The sequence below is a fragment of the Acipenser ruthenus genome, chromosome 8, assembly GCF_902713425.1.
Source record: "Acipenser ruthenus chromosome 8, fAciRut3.2 maternal haplotype, whole genome shotgun sequence".
Classification (NCBI taxonomy): Eukaryota; Metazoa; Chordata; class Actinopteri; order Acipenseriformes; family Acipenseridae; genus Acipenser; species Acipenser ruthenus.
This window is the reverse complement of record NC_081196.1, coordinates 35,832,096-35,858,799: the sequence shown is the minus strand read 5'-3', so window position 1 is coordinate 35,858,799 and position 26,704 is coordinate 35,832,096. Positions and strand designations below refer to the sequence as shown.

Genomic DNA, 26,704 nt, shown 5'->3' with positions numbered 1-26,704 from the left:
GATTTATAACCAACTGAGAAACAGTACCCAGTGGTTTCCATGTTTTAAATGTCCCTTAAGAAACTGCAGTTCATTTTCTTGATCTAGCCTGAGAAGATTCTCTGCAGCTGACTATATTATCTATCACTTCTGTTACAGTATTATAAGTAAAAAAAATGCTGTAAATATTGAAGTATTTCTTTGGTTGCGTATGTTCAAAATAATGGGCTTGTATGTGAAATGACATTTATCTCTCCTAGTGAGGCTAGACCTAATCATCCATTTAAGGGTTGCTGGGCATACATGTTTTTGATTTATGTGTCTATTGTTTTCTGCTGAGAGAAGGTTATAAAAATCACCTTTGAATTTTGTAAGTTGACATAAAAATCTAAATGAAAGAGCTGTCACTCACTCGAGGGTTAGATAGTGCTGCCTTATCATTTACTAGCAGTATGCTGTGAAATCGAAATGTATTTAAAGAGCAAATCAGAATAGTAATAAAAAGATATTTGTATGTAACCATTGTCTTATTGAAATGTTCAAATCATTTTATAGGTAGTTAATTAATTTAGTAAATATAACATCTCTTTATTAAGAATGGACAATGTGGCAATATGCTGTGGTCTAGTCTTAAAGCTGATATGTTTATAAAAATGATACAGTTAAAAAAGTACCTATGCTTATTCATGTCAGATGGTTATTACCTTATTAGAAATTACAGTATGCTGGTATTTTTTTTTTTGATAATGTTCATGACGATATGTTTAACCTATTAAGATTTCCATCTTTTTTGCAAGGAAGAGTGACTAGCTGGTAAAATAAAGATAAAATAATAATAAAAAATAGCAGTGTTTGGATAGGCCTACTGTTACAGTTTGTTTGTTTTTTGTTATTTCTGTTTTGTTCAGCAATTTTTGTTATTGCTGGTTTTATTAATTAATTTCAATCTGTGCTTTATCAGTTGTGTACTGCTGTCTGGATTTGCAAAACTGTAGTCAACTATTCTTCCATTATGGTTAGATGGCCTGATGAGGGAGATGCTGAAAAAAAAAAGATTGAATTTGTCTGGTTCGGTCGAAGGTATTGACGTTGATTTGTGTTCTGTCTTTGCTTGTTTCCTGATTGGTGAGTTGTGACAAAGAACAAAAGATCCTTCAGCACCCCTGGTAAATTTAACTCCAGCTTTCTTTTTGTGTTTGCAAATCGTTTCTTGTTTGTGGTTTAAAAAAGGACACATTATTTTAAAGGGAGCTGACCTAAAAAAATAAAAATAAAAATAAAACAGTTTACTCTCCAGTAAGGGCTCTGTTTTGGCAGAGATGAGATTGGGTAAGGATACTGTATTTGGACTCAGTGCCCTTGCACAACATCCCAATGCTGATTGGCACCAGCCTGTTGTCATTGATGTGAAAGAAAGTGTTAAAGACATCATGAGCTTTTCACTGAACTTTGCCTGAATGGAGTGTAAATTAAACAGCACTGTTGTATGGCTTACAGTATAGAAGGGGGTGAGGAGGGCTGCATGAAGGTTGTCTGTTAAACATGGACAAGCACATCGGGAATGATCCTTGCCTAGATTTTTGCCATCTGTTACACAGAGTTAGTTGTTATTAAAAAGAGGTTCTAAGCTCTCTCTCTCTCACAGACAGTAATATTTGTTTTGAATCAAGCTCTACATCAGCTTGGCAACAAGGTGTCATTTGGAACAGTGTGATTCACCTGGTCATTCTTTCATTGGATTTCTAGGAATGCAAAATGGATCCCAAAATTAGATCTGTTAAAAAATTAAATTAATAAAAATCATTCTTTAGCATTGAGAATGAAAAACATATTCAACGCAAGTATTGTGTAAACAGAGATAACCAAGCTGGCATCCTTCCTCACAGAGCACTCTTTGCTTAACCCACTTTGTCCGGGTTCTGTCCTGTACACGTCACGGAAAAAGCCCTCCTCTCTGTAACTGACTCTCTCCTCTCTGCTCATACTGCCTCCCTCTCCACCATTCTAATTCTCCTTGACTCTTCCTCTGCCTTTGACACTATTGATCATGCTATTCTCCTCTCTCTCTGACCTGGGGATCTCAGGCACTGCTCTTGCCTGGTTTTCCTCCTATCTCTCTAACCGTTCCTGCCAAGTTTCCTGGCATGGTTCTCTCTCTTCTCTTCACCCCCTTTCTACAGATGTACCTCAAGGATCTGTCCTGAGGCCCCCCTGGTTTCACTGTACACCCACTCGTGAGGTACTCTCATCTCCTCTTTTGGCTTATCCTACCACCTCTATGCTATACCCGATCTTCCTCTCCTTTCCCTCCTTTCACTAACACGTACTTGCCGCTTCATTCTTAGCAACATCTACCGAATAATCACTACTTATTCCACTCAACTCCTGGTCCAAGCTCTTGTGATCTCCAAATTGGACTACTGTAGCTCTCTCTTGCTGGTCTCCCTGCTTCGGTTATCTGCCCCCTTCCGCTCATTGAAAATTCTGCTGCTCGTCTTGTTTTCTCCCAACCTCGCTACTCTCATGCTACCCCTTTGCTTCACACTCTCCTCTGGCTACCTATCTCTGCTTGCATTCAATTCAAGCCACTTATTCTTGCCTACCGCTCTCTTAACCTGCCCCTCCTACCTCCAATCCCTTGTGTCTCCCTACACCCTCTCTCATCCTCTCTGCTCCTCCTCTACTGGCTGACTGGTCATGCCTCTCATTGCCTTCTGCGTCCTCCTCAAGACCCACCTGTTTAAACTGCATTTATAGATTTCTTGATCTATCCCTCCTACTAGGAACTGGACTTGCTTGACCTAAGCACCATGTTACTGGATGCTCAACTGATGCACTATCCTTGCACTATTGCAGCACTATTATTGTAGATAGAAATTGTATTAATGCTAAATTGTTACTTCTTATCTCTTATTGTATTCTAGTAGTATTTGCACTTACTGTAAACTACACTGATTTTAAATATTGTTTTTGCACTATAACCTTGTATTGCCCTGTAACACCTGTAAGTCGCCTTGGATAAAGGCATCTGCCAAACATAATACTAAATAATAATAATAATAATAATAATAATAATAATAATAATAATAATAATAATAATAATAATAATAACCAATCCCTCTTTTCATAGATGTAGAGTCCCCACCAGTTCTGACCAAAAGTCATTTCAGAAGCTCTTATTCACTCTGACGAACACCATGTTTTCTGTTTTCAATGTCTTTAAGGACATTGCAGACAGATACATCCATCCATTATCTGTAACTGCTTAATCCTACAGAGGGTCGTGGTGAGCCACAGCCTAACCCGGCAGAAATAGGGCTTAAGGCGGGACTACACCCTGGATGGGTCGCCAGTCCATCGCAGGGCAACAAAGGGGCATTTTAGAGAGGCCAATCCACCTAGCCAGCATGTCTTTGGACTGTGGGAGGAAACCAGAGTACCCGGAGGAAACTCACACGAACACAGGGAGAACATGCAAACTCCACATAGACAGACAGACCCCTGAGGCCGGAATTGACCCCAGGACCCTGGAGCTGTGAGGCAGCAGCGCTAACCACCGCACCACTGTGCCGCCCTGCAGACAGACAAATACAGCAGAACAAAATCAAAACATTTCATTAAACTCACTTATAACAGCTAGCGCTATAGCATCATTTTAAAGGACCTAAAGCTGGTAAATGATTTTTCCTTCTTTCACACACAGATGATTTTGCAGGAAACAGCTATAAAAACAAGCCAACGAAGCACGTTGCAAGTGAAGTCTTCTCAATCATGAAAACTGTTGAATTCATTTTTCTGCTTGTGCCACTTTACATCGAGTTACCGTTCCTCCAGCCTCTTCCCGTGGGTCAAGCGGTGTTTCCCACAGAACATTAGGGATACGCCAGGTTTCAACATCACTTAAAAAGTTCAATTTTGTAACAAGCTTTGGTGCTAAAAAGTGCTGTGAAAATTCTGTGAAGTCAAAGGATAATTTAGTGAGTATCTGAAAAGTATAAATTTTGAACTGGTACTGTAGATTGATTGTTTTGTGTATGATTAACTAGAAAGAGCTTTGAAGAGCTTTGTTATGTAAAAGTACAGACTAATATGTTTTTTTCAAATTCAAAAAGCTTCAAATAACTGAGGAGGTTCATTTAAGATAGCTTTGTGGTAAATTGGCTTTGCTGGTGAAATATCATAAGTGTTAATTAAGTTTTATTTGTGAACCAGTTCACCTTGTTTTATGTCCTGATACTAGATTTTTTTAAATTATGCATGTGTGGCAACTCAACCAATGTGTATCATATTCGTTTACACATTACATTGAACAACCATATCTTGTGTCTAGAGAAGATTTGCCTAGTGCACTCTGCTTATATTGTCTTGTGGATATTGTCATTGATTATCTGACAATGTAAGATTTTTCCAGATTACATTTTTAAAGAAAGTTTGAAAAACTCAGGTCAAATTATTCCAACATTATAGAACACTAACGTTAACGTTGATATTAACCCTTTAAGGACTGTGATCGTGTTTACATTTATAGTATTTTTATAGTTGCTTAAGTATTGTATAATATTCTCTAGAGTGTCCTGAACCAAAACATATATATATACAGACTATCTTCACTATAACAAACCCTTCTTATAACGAACCCCATTTTTTTAACGGTATAAGCAGCAAGATCCATTTTTTTCAATGGAAATTAGCCCTATTAGAATGATCACTTTTACATAATCTGTCCGGATAAAACAGTAGTGACTGACACTGAACTTTCTCCAGTGTGAATGTGTTATTCTCTCAGTGAAAACAAAGACCTTGGTAGGCTAATTTGAAGATAAGGCTGATTCATAGATAACCTATTGTCATGTGAATCATGTGTGACGTATGCAACCGTTGCCATCTTCACACAAACTGCAACCATGGCAACAGGTGTGAGGAGGTAACGAGATTGAAACAGTGTGCATTGAGAAAAGCATGAAAAATATGAAGCAATCTACACTGGGTATGTTTTTCAAGAGAAAGGGCATATAATTACTGTATTCAGCATGTAAGTGTACTTTTTAATTTTTTTTTCATTTCTTTTCTGTTTTCTTTTAAATATACAGTTTAAATGCTGTATAGTGTATAAAGATGTTCAATTCAATTTGGGTGTTTCTCCATCATTCTGATACAGCAAATTGCCAAACCCTATTATAGTGAACAACCTGATATAACAAACATTTCTCCAGGTCCCAGGGGGGTTCGTTATAGTGAAGTTAGACTGTATTTTTAAGTTTGTACAAACTGATTTTTGTAAAGAACAGGTGTTAAGATTCATCCAATTCCAATTTTGTTCCAGTCCAGGTTGCACTGTTCCTTTGCAATTAAATTAATGCTATTTCTGTTGTCAATTATAAATCTTTTTTTTTTTTTTTTTTTGTATAAATTTAGTCGTTGCCAATTATTTTACCCCGGTTTTCATCCCAATTTAGCATGGCCAATTATTATCTGTATCCTCTGCTCACCGCTCGCAGCCCCCCCGCTGACTCAGGAAACGGAGGCTGGAACACGCGTCCTCCAAAACGTGCTCCTGCCAAGCCATCATTTTTCGCACTGCAGATCCACAGCAATGCCACCAGACCTATAGTGCCGGAGGACAACACAGATCTGGCGGCTCCACTGCAGAGCCACAGGCGCCCTATCGGCCACAGGGGTCGCTGATGCACGGTGAGCCGTGGATTTCCCTGCCGACCTAAGCCCTCCCTTCCCGGGCGCCGCCCCCTAGGAACTCCCGGTCACGGTCGGCTGTGACATAGCCTGGATTCGAACCTGCGATCTCCAGGCTATAGGGCACATCCTGCACTCCGCGCGGAGCGCCTTTACTGGATGCGCCACTCGGAAGCCCTGTCAATTATAATTCTAATCACTGCTGAATCACGGCTGAACAAAGAAAACAACTAAACAGTCAAATGGTCAAATAGAACAGACAAAAGATGGATGAGGCTAATCACAGAATAGCAACCAGAGGATCAAGAGAGAAATATGATTGCATATGAGATTTTTGCTGCTTGTAGGCACACTGTTATCTTAAGAACGCCATTATAAAAGACATGCAAATCTAAATTATTTTACACAATATGAAAATGTTAATATATTAAATTAAATGAATAATGCATGCAATGATAATTTGTATATTTCTGAGAATCAAGCAGATGCTGTGATCCAATCTATCTTAAGTACAGACAGGAAGTTGTGATTTTACTTAATTTCCATGGATGAACCAGAGATCATCTCTTGTGATTTAAAGACTGCAAATAGCTTTATCTCTAAAATGGAAGAGATCAGGAAGAAAAAAAAACACTTTCAGTGAATGATAATGGGCATTTCAATCCACCTTGTTAGTTTTATCAGCCCGAGGCAATAATTACATCATTTGTTATTTTTAGCAGAAACTTGGCATCTTAACAGCAAATGTGGCAACTTCAATAGGTTGTTTATGCTACATATACTATTGTGCTATAAATATGTTGAGATTCTACTTTATTGAGTAAAGTTTATAATTATGGGTTGCCTTTTTAGGCTGGCGTGGCTGCAGGAATCCCAAATATTTTTCATACGTGAAAGGGTGTTCACTGAATTCTTATCTCCCTATGGTCCCTCATAATTTGACATAGCGGAGACATCTTTTAAAAATGTTGCAAAGTTAGACCTTCTGAGACATTAACATGCACTGGAAACCTTGCCAATGTGATTCTGTTTTCAGTGTTTGTAAATGCACATGACTGTTTAGCAGACAATAATGCAAACCTTGCTTTCAGTTCAGGTGTCAAGAGCTGAATTCCAAGGTATTGAGTAACTGCATTAGTTTTTTTGTTGCTCAGAAATAGCTTTACAGCTATACCAATTTTTATGTGAGAGCTGGAACTTCTTTGGTTTTTTTTTAAGCAATGAGGGTTATTATGATAGAAATAGAAATCAGAGAGACCTAATTTAAAGGGTCAGCAAGTATTGTAAATGTACACTGTAAAGAGTGGCACTAACTTTTAAGTAAGGACTTTAATGAACATTTTGTGACCACATCCCCTAATTAATATTTATTGGTGGTTGGGCAAAGCACATTGTTGAGGTTTCAGTGCTCAATAATGCAATACTGAGACAGACAGGTTTTCAAAATAAACTAAGTCACGCTAGGCTGGTCACTGAATAGAGGGCCTTCTGTGCATAAATTAATTCATAAATTAGGTTTTTGGTTTTGGGGATTATCAAAGCCTATTTAGGTCAGCCTAAATTTTGTATCCCATGCAAAAACGCTTAACCGCAAACCTATTATAATTCTTTGGTCTTTCAAGAAAGATGTCAGGAATACATTTGGGTTTAGCAGGGGTTGGGAAGCCAAATGAAGAAATCCGTAATGTGCAGCCTGGTAGAGAATGCCCATAGATGTCTTTCATAAAGCCTGTTTATTTCTGTAATATTAATTGTGCCTCAATACGAGCACCATATGGAATCTGAATGCTTTATATTTCTAATTAATAAACATGCTCATACTAGGAATGTTTTTTAGTGAACAAAAATAATACCTATACTTGTATTTGGTGTACAGGCATCCTGTAGTCAGAGCCACATAAAAATATTATTATTTATTATTATTATTATTTTATTTCTTAGCAGACGCCTTTATCCAGGGCGACTTACAGTCGTAAACAAAAATACATTTCAAGGATCACAGTACAAGTAAATATACACTTAAGAGCAAGGTAAATACAATGACTTTGGTTCTAGCAAGTACAAGTATGACAAAATATGATTCAATAATGGAGCAGATAACAGTGTCAGTGACAGTTACATCAGGATATAATTAAATACAAAATACTACAGATTAAATAACACTTGACAGATCACAATACTCTAAAGTACAGGATTAAATGCAGTAAAATAGGTAAGAGCACGTAAAGCGCATTTAAGGAAGAGTGATAATATATTTCATTGCTAGTTGTAGTAGAATTATGGGTCAGATCTTGCTGTAGTACCCAGGCATACGGAGCACCAAACTGTCGTCCCACATACCAAATTGTATTACAATCCTCAAGTTCTTCATAATTTATTAAGTGGCAGAGAAAGCGGAGAAGGGGGAGGCTGACAGTCATCATTTCTCCCCCGCTGTTGGAGTAGACATAATTAAATTTGAAAAAATATTAAATTAAAATGCATGTTTTCACATACTCTATATGTATGATAGAAATGACCCAAGTGTCGAATCGGGAGCATTTCAAACAACTCTCAGCTTAGCAAACCTCGGATCACCCCAAATCTGATTGATGAACGTTTAGTTAACTCGCAGCAACCAACTGCCAGGAATGCGGGAGGCAAAATACACAAAAAGGCATGTAAATCATATTGAGAAGACGTCAATATCGATGTCCTATGTGTTGATATATGTTGACTCTTTGTGAGAGCAATGTCGGCTGAGACTGACAAATGTGGTGAATAGTGAATATTGGGGGAAGCATACATTCTTGTACTATGCCAAATTAGTGATTTTTAGTTGACTAAAGCTTGAAGTGTACTGGAGCTACAGTTTTTGTTACGTTTAAGAAGGCGATCTTGGGGCTCCCGAGTGGCGCATCCAGTAAAAGCACTCGCTAGAGTGCAGGATGCGCTCTATAGCCTGGACGTCGCCGGTTCGAGTCCAGGCTATTCCACAGCCGACCGTGGACGGGAGCACCGAGGGGGCGGCACTCAATTGGCCGAGCGTCGTCCGGGGGGAGGGAGGGTTAGGTTGGCCAGGGTGTCCTCAGCTCACCGCGCACCAGCGACCCCTGTAGTCTGGCCGGGCGCCTGCGGGCTTGCCTGTAAGCTGCCCAGAGCTGCGTTGTCCTCCGACGCTGTAGCTCTGAGGCGGCTGCACGGTGAGTCTGCAGAGTGTAAAAAAGCGGCCGGCTGACGGCACACGCTTCGGAGGACAGCGTGTGTTCATCTTCGCCCCTCCCGAGTCAGCGCAGGGGTGGTAGCGGTGAGCTGAGCCTAAAAATAATTGGGCATTTCAAATTGGGGAGAAAATAATAAAAACTGATTGGCAACGACTAAATTTAAAAAAGAAAGAAAAAAAAAAAAGAAGGCAATCTTGCCTTCCATTATACAATTATTTCAAATACAGGGAAATGACTTCCTAAAAATAATAATGGAGGGTACCTGTCTTATCAGGGTATCCTACATATATAAATTAAAGATGTTTTACTAAAATTAGCAGAAAATTGGATTGTGTATCTGGCTGCATTCTGATCTCTGGCTTTATTCAGCTATTACAAGACAGATTGTGGTCTTAATAAAATTCATTGAGGATAGCAAATGTATCTATCTATCTATCTATCTATCTATCTATCTATCTAAGATAGATAGATAGATAGATACACACAGTTATAGTCAAAAGTTATATTTCTAATTTCTAGAAATTCCTCATAAACTAAGAATTATAGGAAAAATCTTTTGTAACAAAAGTTTTCCTTTAGCTGCTGAGGAAAAAAAGTTACAAGAAATAGATGTCTATAATTATTTATTTCAGCATTTTTTTTTCAAAACTCCAAAAATGCTTTCGACTACAACTGTGTATATATATATATATATATATATATATATATATATATATATATATATATTGAAATATATATATATTGAAATAAGAGCAATAAGAGCAAGACTGCTCAAGCGTTCCTGACCTGTGGTATTCCTTGAATATGTTTTGATTCACTTTAGGCAAGAATGCTCAGTTCAATAGCTTACTATAAGACACATTAGACGGTAAAGCCGGCACATGGCTTTGTCCAAATTGTTTTGCCTGAAGTACATTAAGAGAGAAGAAATATCCCCAGTACCAACTTGGAGATTTTTGACTGCATAGAATACAATTCAGCTTCCTTTTTGATAAGGCTGAGTTGGGCACACAGACCTGGAAATAAAAGGAAAAGGTAATGGTAAAATAAAAAGATCTTTGATAACTGTGATTATTTGAGAGTCAGTAAGCGGTTCAGCCGCCTGACCTTTACATAGCAACGTTTTGTTTAAGTTTAGTTAATACTCCAAAGAGGTTTAATTTATTCTTTTTTTTTGTTGCCCTGTGTCAAAAGAAACAGTTTTACCTCTGTGAAGGGACGCTGCTAACATAAACATACAGGCACCGTCCTGTTTTCACTTGACTTGCTGTTGTGAGAGTCCTGTTTTATCACCGAGAGACGGAAGAGGAAAATCCTGAACTGTGTTCAAAGTACACACCAAGGGCAAGCTTTGTCACAATCACTATATACAGTGCCTATAGAAAGTCTACACCCCTTTCAAAATGTTCACCTTTTGTTGCCTTATAGACTGGAATTAAAATGCATTAATATATATATATATATATATTTTCATTTATCTACACATCCTACCCCACAACTTCCAAGTGAAAAAAATATTCTAGAAATTTGTAGAAAATTAATTAAAAATAAAAAAATGAAATAGCTTGGTTGGATAATTGTCCACCCCCCTTGTAATAGCAATCATAAATTAACCAATCACCTTCAAAATCACACACCAAGTTAAGTGGCCTCCACCTGTGTTAAATTGTAGTGATTCACGTGATTTCAGGATAAATTCAGCAGTTCCTGTAGGTTCCCTCTGCTGGGTAGTGCATTTCAAAGCAAAGACTCAACCATGAGCACCAAGGCGCTTTCAAAAGAACTCTGCGACAAAGTTGTTGAAAGGCACAGATCAGGGGATGGGTATAAAAAAATATCAAAGGCCATGAATATCCCTTGGAACATGGTAAAGACGATTGTTAAGAAGTGGAAGGTGTATGGCACCACCAAGACCCTGGATGACCGAGCAAGAAGGAGACTGATCAGAGAGGCTACCAAGAATGCCAATGGTAACTTTGCAAGAGCTACAGGCTTTTATGGCCAAGACTGGTCAAAGTGTGCATGTGACAACAATATCCCAAGCACTCCACAAATCTGGCCTGTATGGTAGGGTGGCAAGAAGGAAGTCATTACTCAAGAAAGCCCACCTTGAATCCCATTTGAAGTATGCAGAAAAACACTCAGGAGATTCTGTAGCCATGTGGCAAAAAGTGTTGTGGTCTGACAAAACTAAAATGTAACTTTTTGGCCTAAATGCAAAGCGATATATTTGGCGCAAACCCAACACAGCGCATTACCCAAAGAACACCATCCCTACTGTGAAGCATGGTGGTGGCAGCATCCTGTTATGGGGATGTTTCTCATCGGCAGGGACTGGGGCAGTTGTCAGGATAGAAGGGAAAATGAATGGAGCAAAGTACAAGCAGATTTGATCTTGAATATATGTTTAAGGGCATTCATAATGTAGACCCTTAAGCCTTCAAATACAGTACACTTTTGCATTTCAATTGCTGTTCCATAAAAGGCTTTGGAGCAGTACTGAAATGAAAAATGTTGAATGTACTGGGGAGGCACACCTCTTAGTGTAAATTCAATCAGGAATGAAATGCTAGTATGTGCAAACATTTCCCTGGCTGGCTGGTGCAGAGGTAATGGAGCATAAGAGATGCAGATATAGTTAGAGGAAATATTGCAGAGACCTTTCAGGGAAACAGCTCTGTTTAATGAACACCGACTTTGCATTATTATCAACTTATGATGGTTTAAAAATTGATTCAAGATGATAATAACATATACAAACAAAACAAAAAAAAATATGTGTGTATTCCAGCCAGGGACATACTGTACCCCCCATGACTCTTTGTTTTTCCAAAGGCACTGAACCATTTTTGTGATAAATCTGTAAACATTTTCAGCTACAGTCATTAAAAGCAGCTGCACCATATTGCTGATTAGGAGTAATTTGCATTATGGCAGCAGATAACAAAACATGAAAGTAGGTGTGGTTCGGCTTCGTTGTGTCAACTGAGATTTGACAGTTCAAAGAAACTGATGATATTGATATTTCCGTAAATTATTTCATTATTGAGTGAGTGGAATTGTGGAATCAGTGATCAGGAATCAATATAAGGGTGATATTGGCCAAATCTCAATTGAATGCATTCTATTCTGTTGACTCAGAATAGAATGTGTCTTGCTTGTGTTTTGCTTGTGTCTGGCTATTCAGAAGGGAGAAGCTTACAGGAGATACATACAGCAGTTCAATTACAAACTTTTAGAAGTTCATATCCAACCTAAAGTTTAGGCCCTGGAAGTGATTTTGCAGAGGAATTGACCTGGAATTCTAATGTAAATATAGGGTGGATTGCGCAGATCGAGATTCAGCCTGGATCAGTCTCAATCTCGTATTTAATCCTGGATTGATATTTTTTTTCCGTTGCGCAGAACGAGATTCAAATTCAATCCTAGATTATATTCCAATCCTGGTAGAAGGTGGATTTAGTCTGGATTCTTGTGAAGATGGTTGGTTATTTTGAATGGTTAGATATCATGTTGTTTGTGATAGTAGTGATCCTTTTATTGAATATAGTGACGAAAGTTTTATACAAAGATTCAGAATGAGAAAAGAAAGCATAACGGAGCTGGTTAATATATTAAAAAGACACAGAAAGACAAAAAATACTTTCTTCCTCCACTCATTAAACTGCTACTTGAGATTTCATGCCACTGGGTCATTTCAGTAAGTAATCGGGTTCAGTACCTGTTTCATGTCAATGCGTCATCTTTGTGTGGTGAGTCTCAGGATCATTGAATTTACACCAGCAAAAATATTCATTTTCCAACAGGAGAACAGATTGCATTGCTCAAGCTTTGACATCATAGGGTAGGTTTGCCTGCACAAACATTTGAAAGCGAGTACCATTAGTTCAGATTAAATGTATTTAACTGGCAGTTTGTTCATTTAGTTATCTTTGCATAATTGAGTTGTATTCATAGTATTCTTGTAAAGGGTACACTATAGCACAATAGCTCTGTTTTGAGCTATTCAGCCCTGACATTTTGAATGGACAGCTTGATTTATTCTGTTAATAATTAAGTTTATTTTATTTTTAATAAATCCAAGGCGGATTTATCCAAGGCGACTTACAGTGTTACAGGGCAGTACAGGGTTACAATGCAAGATTAATATTTAAATACAGTATAGTTTACAGTAAGTGCAAATAATACTATTAAAATACAATATGAAATAGGGTGCAACAAGTTAGGATCTCAACAGGTTGTCCCACCGCAGTAACAGAGCACAGCAGATATAGCTAGGGGCAAGTCCAAATCTGTGGACAGCAAGGGATCTGATCCACTAAAAAAACTCTCTATCTCATTGGTCTTTTTTGTCTAAATAAATTGAGAACAAAGCAGCAGCTGCGCCCTTAGCCTCTTTGGGTTTATTTCATCATCATGTATAAGAATGGGATAAGAATATTACAATATTACAGGAGATTATCTGTTGATTGTAGATTATATTGTGACCCAAATTGGCTATACTAGCAAACATTTCCCAAACCATTCAGCACACCTGAAGTCTTTCTTAATATTACAGGCATACCTTTTGAATGGGTATTCAAGGCTTTGGGATCAAGGTTGTAGATGTAGGGAAACTATTGCTACTTTATCTATAACTGTTCTCAATGGTTCCCTGAAGCTAAAAGCTAATTAAATTTAGCCCTGGGTGTTGTTCACCCAAGAGGTATTATGTAGCTCACTTACCACTGGACTGGAATGCCATAGAATTCATTATTGCAACGGCTTGGTGTGGTGTATATTAAACTGTTCCATTTTAGATTCCTCCACTAAGTTTTGGGACTTGTGCGTCATCTTGATTTGATTTATTTATTGGTTTTCGTTATTCTGGTAATTGCATTTACAGGCTCTCTCAGTTGGCTGCAGACTGGCACAATAAAATGTATAATGGAATAAATGTAATTCACAAAATACAGTGAAGCACAATAAATAAAGTCCATGCATTTTTAGCATAGGCAATAAAAACTTGCTTCAGTTTCTCAAATCTACTTGTACCTGCAATAAAAACCTTAAGGTGAACTCTAATGTGACTGCTTATGAAGAAGCAGGGATAAAATCTATTCTGAAATAAATATACTAATATGAACACAGTTCACACTTCTATATAGAGTGAATATGTGGTTAGAAATCATAGTTGTGCATTGTGCAGTTAGTCATACTGTATCAACCTCAACCTCTTTCAGATAAATAAAATCCCCAGTTTGGGGACCGTCCCTCTTAGAATTGCGAATTCATGTTCTGTATGCTAGACATATTGATAACTAACACTGCAGCTAGTTCAAGTTATGAGGTAGATCCCTATTTTTACAATATCACTGTAGTGTTCTGACTGCGTCTTCTGTCTGTCTCTTAACTAGTGTATTTTTTAAATGAAATTCACTTTGAAACTGGCATTGCCTACATTTTAATCATTAATTTTAATTCTGACAGATAAAAAAAAAAACTATTACCGCATGTCTGTTGAGCCAGACAGGAACCAAGCAGACATAATTAACTTTTGGCTCAAATTTAAAAAAGGCGAGTTTAATCCAAAAATGTAAATTAGTCACATTATCACAAGAAAGTGTTAAAATCATTTAAAACCATCAATGTGCCCGTAGCCTTCAAGCTTCATGAATTAATTAAATCTTGCCGCAAATGGGCCTGCTAACCACATGTCTATTTTTCATCCAGATTTTTTCTTAATAAGAAATGTTTATTATGTTTCTCACTTATAAAATATTTGAGCACAGCTATAAAAGTCTAGCAATTTCCATCAGTTCAGAAATTCATTAGCATATCATTATGGCAAGTACAGATGTAATTAATCTTGCTGCTCAGCACCCAGAACCTTGTGATAAATGACATTCCATCTTTGGAGATGCAACGTACACAAATGTTCTTATTTTGATGGTTACATATTATGCAACACTGGGGAATAACTGTATTTAAATGACAAAAAAAAGAAATAGTGTCTATCTATCTATAATTTACAGCTTTGTGCCAAAGCATGTGCATACATTTCTATGCTGAATATCCTGAGCAGTATTAAAGGAGGTTTGTTCAAGATAAAAGCTGCAGTGGCAACAGTGGGACAAATCAAAGTAAAATGTAATTAGTGGCACAAATATTCTACTGATTCATCTGCATCGGTTAAAATCAAAGGGAAAATAAATAGTTTTGGCAAATGAGATTGTTGGTTTTCTGATATCATTTTGAAGAGTTCTTTAAGATCAGTCTAGTGGGATTAGTTAGCTCACTAAATCACAATGTCTATCTCCCATCAACATATTAGGGTGAAATAATTGAAAGGTTTATAACTAATATAATCTGAATGCCTGTGGAGGAAAAACGGTTACTTGGGAAATCATACATTCAGTAGATCAATTCAACACATACTGCTGGGCCTGGAGCTATTCGTATGCAATTTCTGTTGGAGGGTCTGCAAGTTCCGTGTTGTGGGGGACTGTTTTTCAACATTACATTATTATAATGGATTGATTTGTGTTTAACAAGAAAAAATAGTGTCAGCTAATTTTTTGGTTTGGTTTAAATGTAATTTGCTGCAACACTGGCATTCAATTGAAATGACGGTGCTTCGTTCTTAAAGTAGCTTCTAGATAATTGATATTATGATATGCTAACAAATGTCTTATCAGGAAACACACAGGACAGGCCCATCATTATGAGTTGTATTAAAAAGTCATTGTAAGATTGTCATTATTGCAGAACTGCAAGTCCATCAATGTTTTATGTGGTTTCATATTCTGTGATGCACTGCTGTTAGGATATACTGACTCCCAGAGGTAAGGCGAGGTGATGGCTCATAACCAGGGCCAATAGAAAACTGCGGAAAATGTTTGCCGAAAATTGTGGTGATATTTGACCAAATTTTGAGGAAAATTGCAGAGTGTATTTAGGGGCAAATTAATACTGTAATACTCTTATAGTGCATTATTTTCTACTTTATTTTATTGATACATACAAAGAAGGGCAGCAATGTGGAGTAGTGGTTAGGGCTCTGGACTCTTGACCGGAGGGTCGTGGGTTCAATCCCCAATGGGGACACTGCTGCTGTACCCTTGAGCAAGGTACTTTACCTAGATTGCTTCAGTAAAAACCCAACTGTATAAATGGGTAATTGTATGTAAAAATAATGTAATATCTTGTAACAATTGTAAGTCGCCCTGGATAAGGGCGTCAGCTAAGAAATAAATAAATAATACAAATAATAAAAAAGAAGAATAAAAAAGTGAAACAGCACAGATTAAAACTACACATGGTGGCATATGTTTCTTGAAAATGTAGTTGCATTTTGAATTTGAATAGTTCAGAGGTGTTCAATATTGCACCGCAAGGAGGACGAAGAAGCTGTTGCTAGGCACTAAAGGTTTCTAGGGTTACCTTTTGACCTCTTAAGCTTAATGGAAAAGTATGTGCGGAAAATGGATCCAGGGAGGAAGTAGCATGTATAAGTATTTGGAAGAAGCATGGCAGATAACAAGGAATGGAAAAAAAACATAGTTAAAAATATAGAATTTGGTACTGTTTTCAATGTGATGATGATGGTGAGAACACATTTCAAATGGAAAGTAAAAGCTTCTTTTGAGCTAAAGGCTTGCAAGTCATCATCGCTTGATATAGGGATATATTTACATAATGTATGTTGAAATAATATAAAAATATGAAAATGGCCGGATGGTTGATAGTTATTTGTGGGGCATACTGTTTTTGGGCATTCTGCTAAATAAATGCGGCCCATAACTAACCTACCCAAGGGGCTCTCCAGCCTCTGCTGATCCAAATGTATTTGGTTAGAGTCTGCTGTACAGTACGTGATGTCATTTTAGATGTGATTCTGAGAGCTCTATTAAGGCCACAGGGGTACTTCTTAAATGGTGATGCAAAGGGAATCTGAACAAAAGGAAGAATAAATAAGTCAGGTCACCGCTGATATTTCATTAAAAATACTTTTGGATCATCTCCTCTTTGTGTATAAGATAGTAATCGAATCCTTATACTCAGTAAAAGAACTTTAAGCAAAAAGAAATTAGCTTAATACTAGCGTTTTGGTGAGAATAAAAACCTTACTACCTCTACATGTTGCTTGAGCTCAGCTACAAAGAAAGCAAATACATTATGGAAACAATGAAAAGACTTAACTTTCTCCACCGTCCCATGTGAGCAATTTGCTCTCATTTCCTCATGTAAAACAGAACAACACAGGCTATGCATTATTGATGGCCCCTGTTGTGTGGTAATATTACATATCCATTAAAAATGTTTATGCATTGTAGAACTTAACTCAAATGAGGATGGATAAACTAACAGATCTGACTGTGACAGAAATCACTCTGGAAAAATTATGGGCTACAGCTTTTTATACAGTGTCAAATAAATGGTTTAGATAGGCAATATTTGTGATGGTATTTACTAGTAGGAGTGTTTAATGGTTTTAGAGCACATACACTATACCAGAATAAATGCTGTGGAGGGTAAACTGTGCCTTTTACAACATATAATACCCATTTTACAGTATTAGACCTGTATATGTAATCTCATACCACTCAGCATGAATGACAGGAAGATTTTCAATCTAGCTTTGAATAGCAGCAGAGCAAACGAGTCTCACCTATTTCTTCAGGCTGGAAGCGCTAGGTGCATAATTAATAAATACCCTGAGTCGAGGTGAAAAGCAAGGATGATTGGTAGAATGGCAGTCAACGACCTTAGACAGCAACCAGGATTTCTAGTAATACCCTAGGATTTTAGAAAGAGGCCCCACGCAGTCCTCTCAGCCTTTTACCCTGATTGAAAACAAGAAACCGAGGGAAACAGGCCAATATACAGGCCAATGGGATGAAACCATATTTAGAAAAAGTGACCCGCCAACACAGGCCATTTTTAATAACGCCTCAGAAAGGCGGCTATGAGGACATTGCTTAGGAAGCCTGATTAAATGAAAAGCATCAATGCAAATGCCCTTTCAGAAGAGAAATGCTGCAGTTCCAATTACTTTGAACTCCCTTATTTATGCCTTTAATGACACCTGGGGAAAATACATCTAGTCTAGATTAAATCAAAATGCCAAGTCTCCCATTTGTATACTGATAACTTAATAAAAATGCATTTATAAAAAGTTTATTATATACATATTTCTGATGGAAAAAATAACCAAAACTGAGGTATATTCCTTTAGGGTAAGATTCATTTAGCACCACTTTCAATGCTCCACCCACCATACTCCCTCCCTACACACAAATGCACAGTCATGATTAGATTAAAATAAGACACCATGTCCAATACTGTACGTCTGCATTGATAATGTTCATGCCAGTTTGAAATCTTTATAATTATTCACATGCCTACGGAAGGTGAACTACAGTCAGCCTGCTAGAAAAGCACAGCACATTAATCCAGGCAAATGTGCATGGAATTGCAAATAAATGGTCTGAATATAAACGTAAAACTATTGCCATTAAATCTACTTTTTAATTACTTTTTCACCCCTTTACTTGTATATTAATGTTAATTTAAAGTGAAAGCTTCCTGTAAATTGTATACAAATACACTTTTCATCCCTAACCTAAAACATATGGCTAGATTCTCAAAACTCTTTACTTCAAATTTTTGGAAGCAATAAAGTTACCAAACCAGGAATAAACAACTAATGTATTTACAGGCTTGACAGTATAGTGTGCCTTCTATATTTCACCATCTGACTTGCACATAAAAAGGTGAAATACTAAAAATGTCAACATGGCCACAACGCAAATTAATCCTTATCAGTGAATTATCAAATCAAGAAATATCCATAGAGCGGAAGTCTTAAATTGTTTCTGTTTGTTTAAAAATTGGAATTTGTGTGTTTTTCCTTCAGAAGAAAACCAGTTTGGATACAAAAGCTTGAGAATCTGGCCCATACAGTATGTATCAAAATGTAACAGACTGTTGCAATAGAACAGGGAAGTAATGTATTTTTTTATTGAATCTGCCCCTTAGTTCGCTATTTATATATTATATATATATATATATATATATATATATATATATATATATATATATATAGGGTTGCCGCTAAGTATTTAGCTGTCGAGTCCCAGCAAGGATTTCATTGCAAATAATTTGTAAGTTCCACTATTTAAAATATTTCCTTTTTTGTCATTAAAATGTATAAAGCCTTTATTGTAAAACATTTTTTTAAGCAAACTTGGAATGGTCTTTCAGTCAGGGAACTCATGTGATAGATAACATATTTATTACAGATTAGACATGATAACACATTTATGCATATTATATGTTCTTGGATAGCACATTTAACATATAATACATCTTTGGCCTTGCCTTGGGGAACCCCTTCCCATAGATAAGTGGAGAGGCTGACAGTAGGAAAGCCATGGGCATGGGGCAGAATAGCTGCCCTCCCCCTTAGACGAAGCCAAAAAAAACAGGTGGAGGCTGGGGAGGAGGAGGCAAACTCTAACTCGCAGGAGGGAGGTAATGGATCAGGTAAGATTTGAATCCCTTCCCTGATGGTCATTGGACAAGTAATTACATTATTAGCGATAAGGTACTGCTATTTCGATGGACAATTGTCTGATTATCGACACTTAATAAGCTTGATTTGGTTGACTGGTTAAAAGTGAGTTCCCTGCCTGAACCACCACTTTGCTTCATTTCTCACTAACTTTTATTGCTTGAAAAACTGGGAACTTAAAGCTTAATAGCATTGCAGTTGTATCACTCTTGAAATGAAGACCCTTGATAATTGGGCATATAACTAATGCCTGAACATCTTCCCAGTAGAATTAGAAACAGCAACAGAGGAAACGTTGCTTTCCTTCGTAGTTTTATGGAAATGGTCAGGCTAATTTCCCATATGTTAATTTGACAAAAGGTTACGCCACAGATTAATGATTATAGGCTTTTGCTTTGCATCACGAATGTTTAACGTGGCTTGTTTTGGCTAATGTTTCTCCAGTTAATGGATTTGGGGCCGCAATAATCTTTCACAAAACAAACACGTTTTGTCACTTCTATAGTTACAGTAGCTTTTAAGAGACAGCAGGGTTAAAACAGCCATGCTTTTAAGTCACCATTGATTTATGAGTGCATTACGGCACATTAAATAAGGTGGTTTGTTTGTTTGTATTTTCTTTTCTTTTTTTAACAGCCCAAACTGAAGAAGAATTGCAGCGTTTTCTGGGAAACACTCGCAGCACAGCAACAAACATTAATCATGTTTTGATAGTGTAATTAATGTTTTCTTGAGCAAACTATGTAAGTAACGTATAATGACGGGAGGGTAAAGTACTGTGAATGTACAAAATATGCTCTAAGAAACAAGCAGGGCTGCCAGTACTGTGTTCTCTAGCTAGGTGTTGATTTGCCAGTGTGTTAATGGGGTGAGATGTCACTTTTGCTTTTCTCCTTGTTCTTATCAGGCCACTCTGCAGGACCTAGAGCAAAGGCATCCTCAGCTGGAAGATCTGATTACTGCAGCACAGAACCTGAAGAACAAGACCAACAATCCGGAGGCTCGAGCCACCATCACTGACCGCAGTAAGTACCACTGCCGCACTACTATGGAAAATTAGGAATGGGTACCACAGTATCTGAAGTGCAAGAGTTTTTTGGGTTGTGCTGAAATATAGAAACAAGTGTTTCATACAGTACAGTTCTGTATGTCAGTTGCTATGTCACATGATGCCTTTTCAAATATAAACTATTTTTGTTTTTTATTGACACTGAAGTGTATAAGGTTATGCTTTCAAAATAATTTTAAAAGATAACATATAGTTGATAGTTCCATAAGATACATAGCACAGTAGCCAGACTTTTTTTAAAAGAAATATTGCATGTGTCTGAAGGTTTTAGATCTAAGTGAGTCTGGAGTCTAACCAGTCCAATAGCCATCAGCGGGGCTGCAGTGTGATGTATGGGGGAGGAGGGGGCATCAGCCTGATGCTGAAATCTGTAGGTGGTCCAACAGAATTTTAAGGCAAAACAACAAGAAACTAGTGCCAGACAGAATGCCTGAATACTGTGCCACATAACTGACAGACACCACAAGTGTATGAGGAATTAAAACAAGATGTTTCTCACAGGACACCTGTGATAGATTAGACAGTATAATTTGTATAGTATGTGGTGAAAACAAATTAGTGTCAGCTATGTTCAGCTGCTAGTGCCAAATGTATGTTTAGTTTTAAAAAGTTAAATGGGTAAAACAAGAATTTTCTGAGGTAATTTTTGTACCAGTTTGCATTGGGGGTTTTTGGTGCTGAAAATGCAGTTTGGGAGTTTACCTAGACAAGTTCTATTAATTTTGATAACCTACTGTTATTGTAGACACTATTTGTTTGCGCCATCGCGTTATTGATATTTGTAATAAAACAGAATATTACGAGAAATAATTGCGGCTGTAAAGTACCACTGTGCTGGAATACATAAACCAAAAACCATTATACAGGACTGAATTGAACACACCATGGCTGGAATAAGGAATAATGTACCATTGATTTGTAAACTCAAGCCAACCTTGAAATTTGAACATGGTTATAAAATTGAGCTATTTAGTAAAGGAGGAAAGTGACCTTGAGCTAGAAATTCACTGCATCCTTAGCTGGGTTCAGATACTGCTGTATAACCAGACAAGGGTTTTTGGATGTATTTGATGAAAAAAGCACAACTACACTTTGCTTATAACTAAAATTCCTTTTTGTACTGTTATATCCTAGGTGTACAGATCCATCCAAACGTTTTCTTAGCCCCTCTAAATAACAAGGTCCAGTGATGCATACAGTGCAGCTATGCGATTCTGTACTACCATTTAGATGATTACAGTTACCCATCGGCATATTAAATACCTATTAACTTAGCAGGTGCAGGACAATTATTACAGTGTCTGATTGGTAGGAGGTGCAATTGCATGTGTAGTCTCTAGAGGTCTGTAGATAACAGATGCCTTAATGGAAGTATTCATTATGGCTTCCTTTACTCATCTGAAAAATTGACTTGCCTACAGTAGATCCATATTTGGACCTCTCTGCAACACAGACTCTTACAGTTTAGTGATTTTGGTAATATTTTAAAATAATGGTCACAAAATGAACATGTATTTAAATTGAATCCCCTGGTAATAACTTTAGAAACTTAAAAATTGTATTCTACTGGTGATATTGCATTCAGGCAAAAGCTTCATAAATCAAGTATAGAGAGTTTATATTTAAAAAACTAGCAAAAACAGACACTAAAAGGAACCAATTTAACATTGCTGCATGTTGGTTGTTAATAAATTATTGCATTCTTCCTTTTCATTAACCTTGGAATATGTTTTGCTCAGTGTTAAATAAAAACATGGCTGAGACCAAACAATATTAGATGGTAAATCATTTTTTAATTTAATTTTTCATTTAATGAACTTTGTGTCAACTACAAAGAGTATCTTCTACCTTTAGGTCCCCTTTTCCACAAAGTAACGCTTGCCTGTTTGCTACAGTGGGATTCGGGTTAGCAGAATTTCCTATCCTGAGACTCCTGCTATCTCCTGCCTTTAGCTCACAGCCATCACCTTGTGTAATAGGGTGGAGAGTGGGCGCAAACCGGCGGCCACGCACACTGCAAGCAAGTGTATTAACCACTATACAAAAAAAATGTATATCACTGACAGAATGAGGTCTTAATCCGTAATGGCAGTGTATCACACTCTTCTCCTTTTAGATTTGCAGTAGTCAAGCTGAGATCCTAGTCATGGCACTAAGTTAACAAGAAGTAGGCCGGGCACAAACCAGTCGGGGCACAGGACGTAACTTAAAATATCGTGACAGTCCTGATTTTATCAGGATGTCAGGTCATGCTAGTGAGACCTGTGGAAAATAACTTATTAAAAATAAACTCTACCACTATTACTCAAAACCAAAACAAACAACAATGGTCTGCAGATTGAAAGTTTTATCCACAGAAGAAGGGGAGAATTTTGTGGAAGAGCAGAATAACACAAGTACTTTTATGCCCGCCGCACACAGCCCGACTCAAGCCGTCCCAACTCATCTCATCTCAACTGGCCGTACAGAGTCTGGATGAATCGTAGCAGTGTGCATGCCCTTAAAACCAAGATTATGCAGATTTCAGTTTTCCCTCTCCCCCAGCCGAAAAAAAAAATAAAAAATACTGAAATTTAAAATTAATTGTTAAACTCAGAAAAAGCTATTAATTACAAAACAATCTTTGCTTTTACCTTCATATCTTGCCCAGTTTTCCCCATTAGTTTAACAGAGATATCCGGACAGATTTTTTTAAGCATAAAAATGAATACCTAGTGCGGAGTGTACACTGATAGCAAGTCATTCAGGCGCCTGTTCTGTTTATTTAGCCAAACATATAACAAAGCATTTGTGGATATTGGAGGATACACAAAAAATGTAGTTTGATATTACAGCGTCCACACTCCTGATAAACCGGACTACCCCCTGACATGGCCAGATTAACCTATACGCAAATTACGCTATAGCGTAGTGTCCCCAGCAGAAATGGGGCCCCCGTGAGGTCGCCATTTGTTTAGCACATTTAACAAAAACTGCATGCGGGCGGACGGACCCACACACACAGGCACTCAGAAGCTTGGTTTTGCTTAATTTTGTTCTTTTATGACGGCTATGCATTTCTTTCTCGATTACATTATACCTGGCCTCTGAGTCTCTCACGCAAGCAACTTCCTGCTAATGTTCCTTTTTCATCTGGGGGTTGGAATTTTAGAAAAAAGGCGGGGAAAAGGTAAACATGTACAGTGCGGGAGGCTGAAGGAAACTGAAATGTGGATGTCTGCAACCGGCAAGAAAGGTTTAAGTCCATAGTATTTGTTTCTCTCGATACAAACGAAAACCCAAAAAGAAGTAAAGGACAGAAAAGTTATTCCCTTTGCAGACAGATGGACACACTGACGTTTATCACATTTTTATATGGCAGCTCCAATATCGGAAGAATATACATTTTTTCCTCCATAATGAATTATAAAGTGCAACATCAGTCACACTGAATATAAAAGTTTTTTAAAAATGCAATTTTCAAGTCTGCAAAACATAAAAGTGTCTAATTTTGGTTTGTAACGGGAAAATGAATGGTTACCATGCACAGGCATGTTGGAAAATACTGTACAGTGACTGCATCTGTATTTGTCACCTTCTTTTTAAAATTGTTTGTGCAAACTCCATGGCCAAACATGTATTTAAGAAAAATAAAACTGTAATCGGTCCTTCACAGTGCTGTGAAAGAGCGGGCTGGAAATGTCAGCTCTGCGCTCCGCTCCAGCAACTACCCCGCTCCGCTCCCCTGCTCCATATACAATTGACTCACTCCGCTCTCCGCTCTGCTCCGCTCACAGTCTCTGTCCCAATGCAGGGCCAGATTAATCAATATGCCAATAACACCATTCGACATAATATGCACAGGGCCCCCAAAATATGGGTTAGCGTAGGACACCCACATCCTTTAATCCAGCCCTGCCTCATGAGGTGGTCTCGTGTACGGTATTAAACGCTGCGTAGTGTAGACGCAAACTGTATTTAGCACTTTTAAGCCAGTTTAAAGGCATAGTGTGGACATGGCCTAAATTAGGTTTAACAACTGTGTCACATCGAAGATATTTTATCTGTGTAACATAATGAAATTGAAACCACAACCCAATATTATCTGAAAGAACTTCTTGATGACCCCTGAGTGAAATAACGGCAATCCAGCTTTCATTTTTTAAAAATGTTTTTAATAAGGACGTACCTGGTACGTCCGGCAGCACTAAGTAAGCTTTTCTGAGGACGTCCAATAGCAGTCAAGTGGTTAATTGTGAAGGTTATGATATCACATTTATGCATTTGGGTATTAACATCACCCATAAATCTCTTGTTGGTAGGTACAATGTTACCCTAAAATAACTGCTGATGAAATAACATATTTCATAGTTTACTGTAAGCTTCTTAAACTCACACTTTCCCTAAGTTAACACTTCATTAAGTAGGTAATGAGTTCCATATAATCCCTGGATTTAAACTGCTACAGTGACCATAATATCTTATGCATCAGTAGGTCTTAAAGTATATTAAGGCTCCCACTACTGCAGCTCTTATTAATGATAATATTGTGTGTGTTTGTCAGGGAGGGAAATGGCAGGCTCATTTCATAAACTCTGTGTTCTGTTTTGATATCCATTTCTGCAAGAAACCGTATTCCCTTTAAATCAGTTTTTGATGGACTGGTAATTAAAAGTACCATCATCTTCAGAAGGAAAAATTGATTTCTGCGACTTTCATTTGTCTTCTGTTAGCGTTCAGTTTGCATTTTGCATTCAATCTCATCAGGCCCTTCTGTTTTGCTCTGAACGCCATTACATTTAGTGTTAGTTCAGGGTTATGCAGTTATGTCACAATTCATAGCTAACCTGCAAGGCCAAATGTTTTACACCCGTGAATGTAATTACAAAGCCCTCTAATGTAACGCACACCCAGGGGGCTTGCGGTTACAGGAATAAGATATTTCACTTTTAACTGTAAAGACCACAGTTCAAGATCTGACCAACACCCAAGGGGAATACACTTGATGATCAGCAGCTTTTTTTTTTTTTGCTGCTGCTGTATTATATTTCCTGGGATATATAGAGAGAAAAGCACAAGTGGCAGTGGATTGATCTCAGCTTGATTACTGCTGATCAGTTACAATTAATTCCTTGGGCATATACACTGTAGGTGGTTATTCCACTTGAACCCCACCCCCACTCCTCTCCACTTCTCTCTTGTGATTCACTGACGTGCACTAATTGTTCATAATATCCTAAATTAAGATACCATTGCTTATGAGTTTGCCAGAACCAGTGCTTTGAAGGTCTGCTGTTACGCTGAGCAGAACAGGATGCGAATGGACATGAGTTTGTTTTTGGTGGTCTTAACCTAATTAGTAGCTATCACACAGTACATTGCATGTATGGTTTCCAAGGCCTATCATTTGTTACATCACCATTGGTATCTAGTTGAATGTTATTGGCTCAATCTTTGCACACTGCAGGCAATAACTCTTCTTAGGAAACTGGGCCAGAGCTTTCAATAAGAAAGAAAATGTTACTTATATAAATGGTAGAAATGTGTTTTTGACCTCCTGGTTATGTGTCTAGGCTTCAAATTATGGTGGTTGCTAAGCACCGGCTTGAACCATATACCTATGATGCTTGGTTCCAATCCAAATAAATACATGTTTTTTTTTGTTCTTAAAATATTTCTGTGACTTGACCCATTGATATTTTAATTGATTAATGATATGATTCTAGTAACTAAAATGGCTGTGTGGATTTGAAGAAAAAGGGAGTGTGGAGCATATTGTTGATTAACGAATCCACAGTTTGTGCTACAAATCCACAGAAAACTGTTTATTCATCAGCGAAATCACAGTCAGAACAATTCAACAGAAAAGCAAATACCATTTTATTATGCAACAATCATTTAAACAATTAGTTCATTATAGTATTACACATTTCGAACGTAACACAACAGAAAAAGCTTGTGATTTCAGTTTAGCATTTCATATTGTTTACTAAAAGTAATATGATTATACATAAACATAGTGTAAAAAAGACTTTTCATAATTTCTACTTCATTTCCAAATAAACACCCCCCTTCTAATTTTTATTTCACATATTTTGTGGACATGTTCAGGAACAACAGCAATTTCATCATCACTTAGTAAATCTCCATCAATTGCACAGATGTTAGATTTAAACTCAGCTTTTGCATGTCTTTCGTTTAACCATTGTTCAAACAAGCTTACAGCTC

General features: G+C 37.4%; 1 protein-coding gene across 10 annotated transcripts in view; it reads left to right on the top strand.

The window, feature by feature from the left end:
• The window catches only part of LOC117407249 (dystrophin-like), an 809,654-nt gene that overhangs the window by 572,702 nt on the left and 210,248 nt on the right, over nucleotides 1–26,704 (top strand). For all 10 annotated transcript variants that reach the window (XM_059028873.1, XM_059028880.1, XM_059028876.1 and 7 more), the window contains one exon: nucleotides 20,336–20,453. In XM_059028873.1, the coding sequence (XP_058884856.1) occupies nucleotides 20,336–20,453 (118 nt within the window). The remainder of the gene's footprint in view (nucleotides 1–20,335; nucleotides 20,454–26,704) is intronic.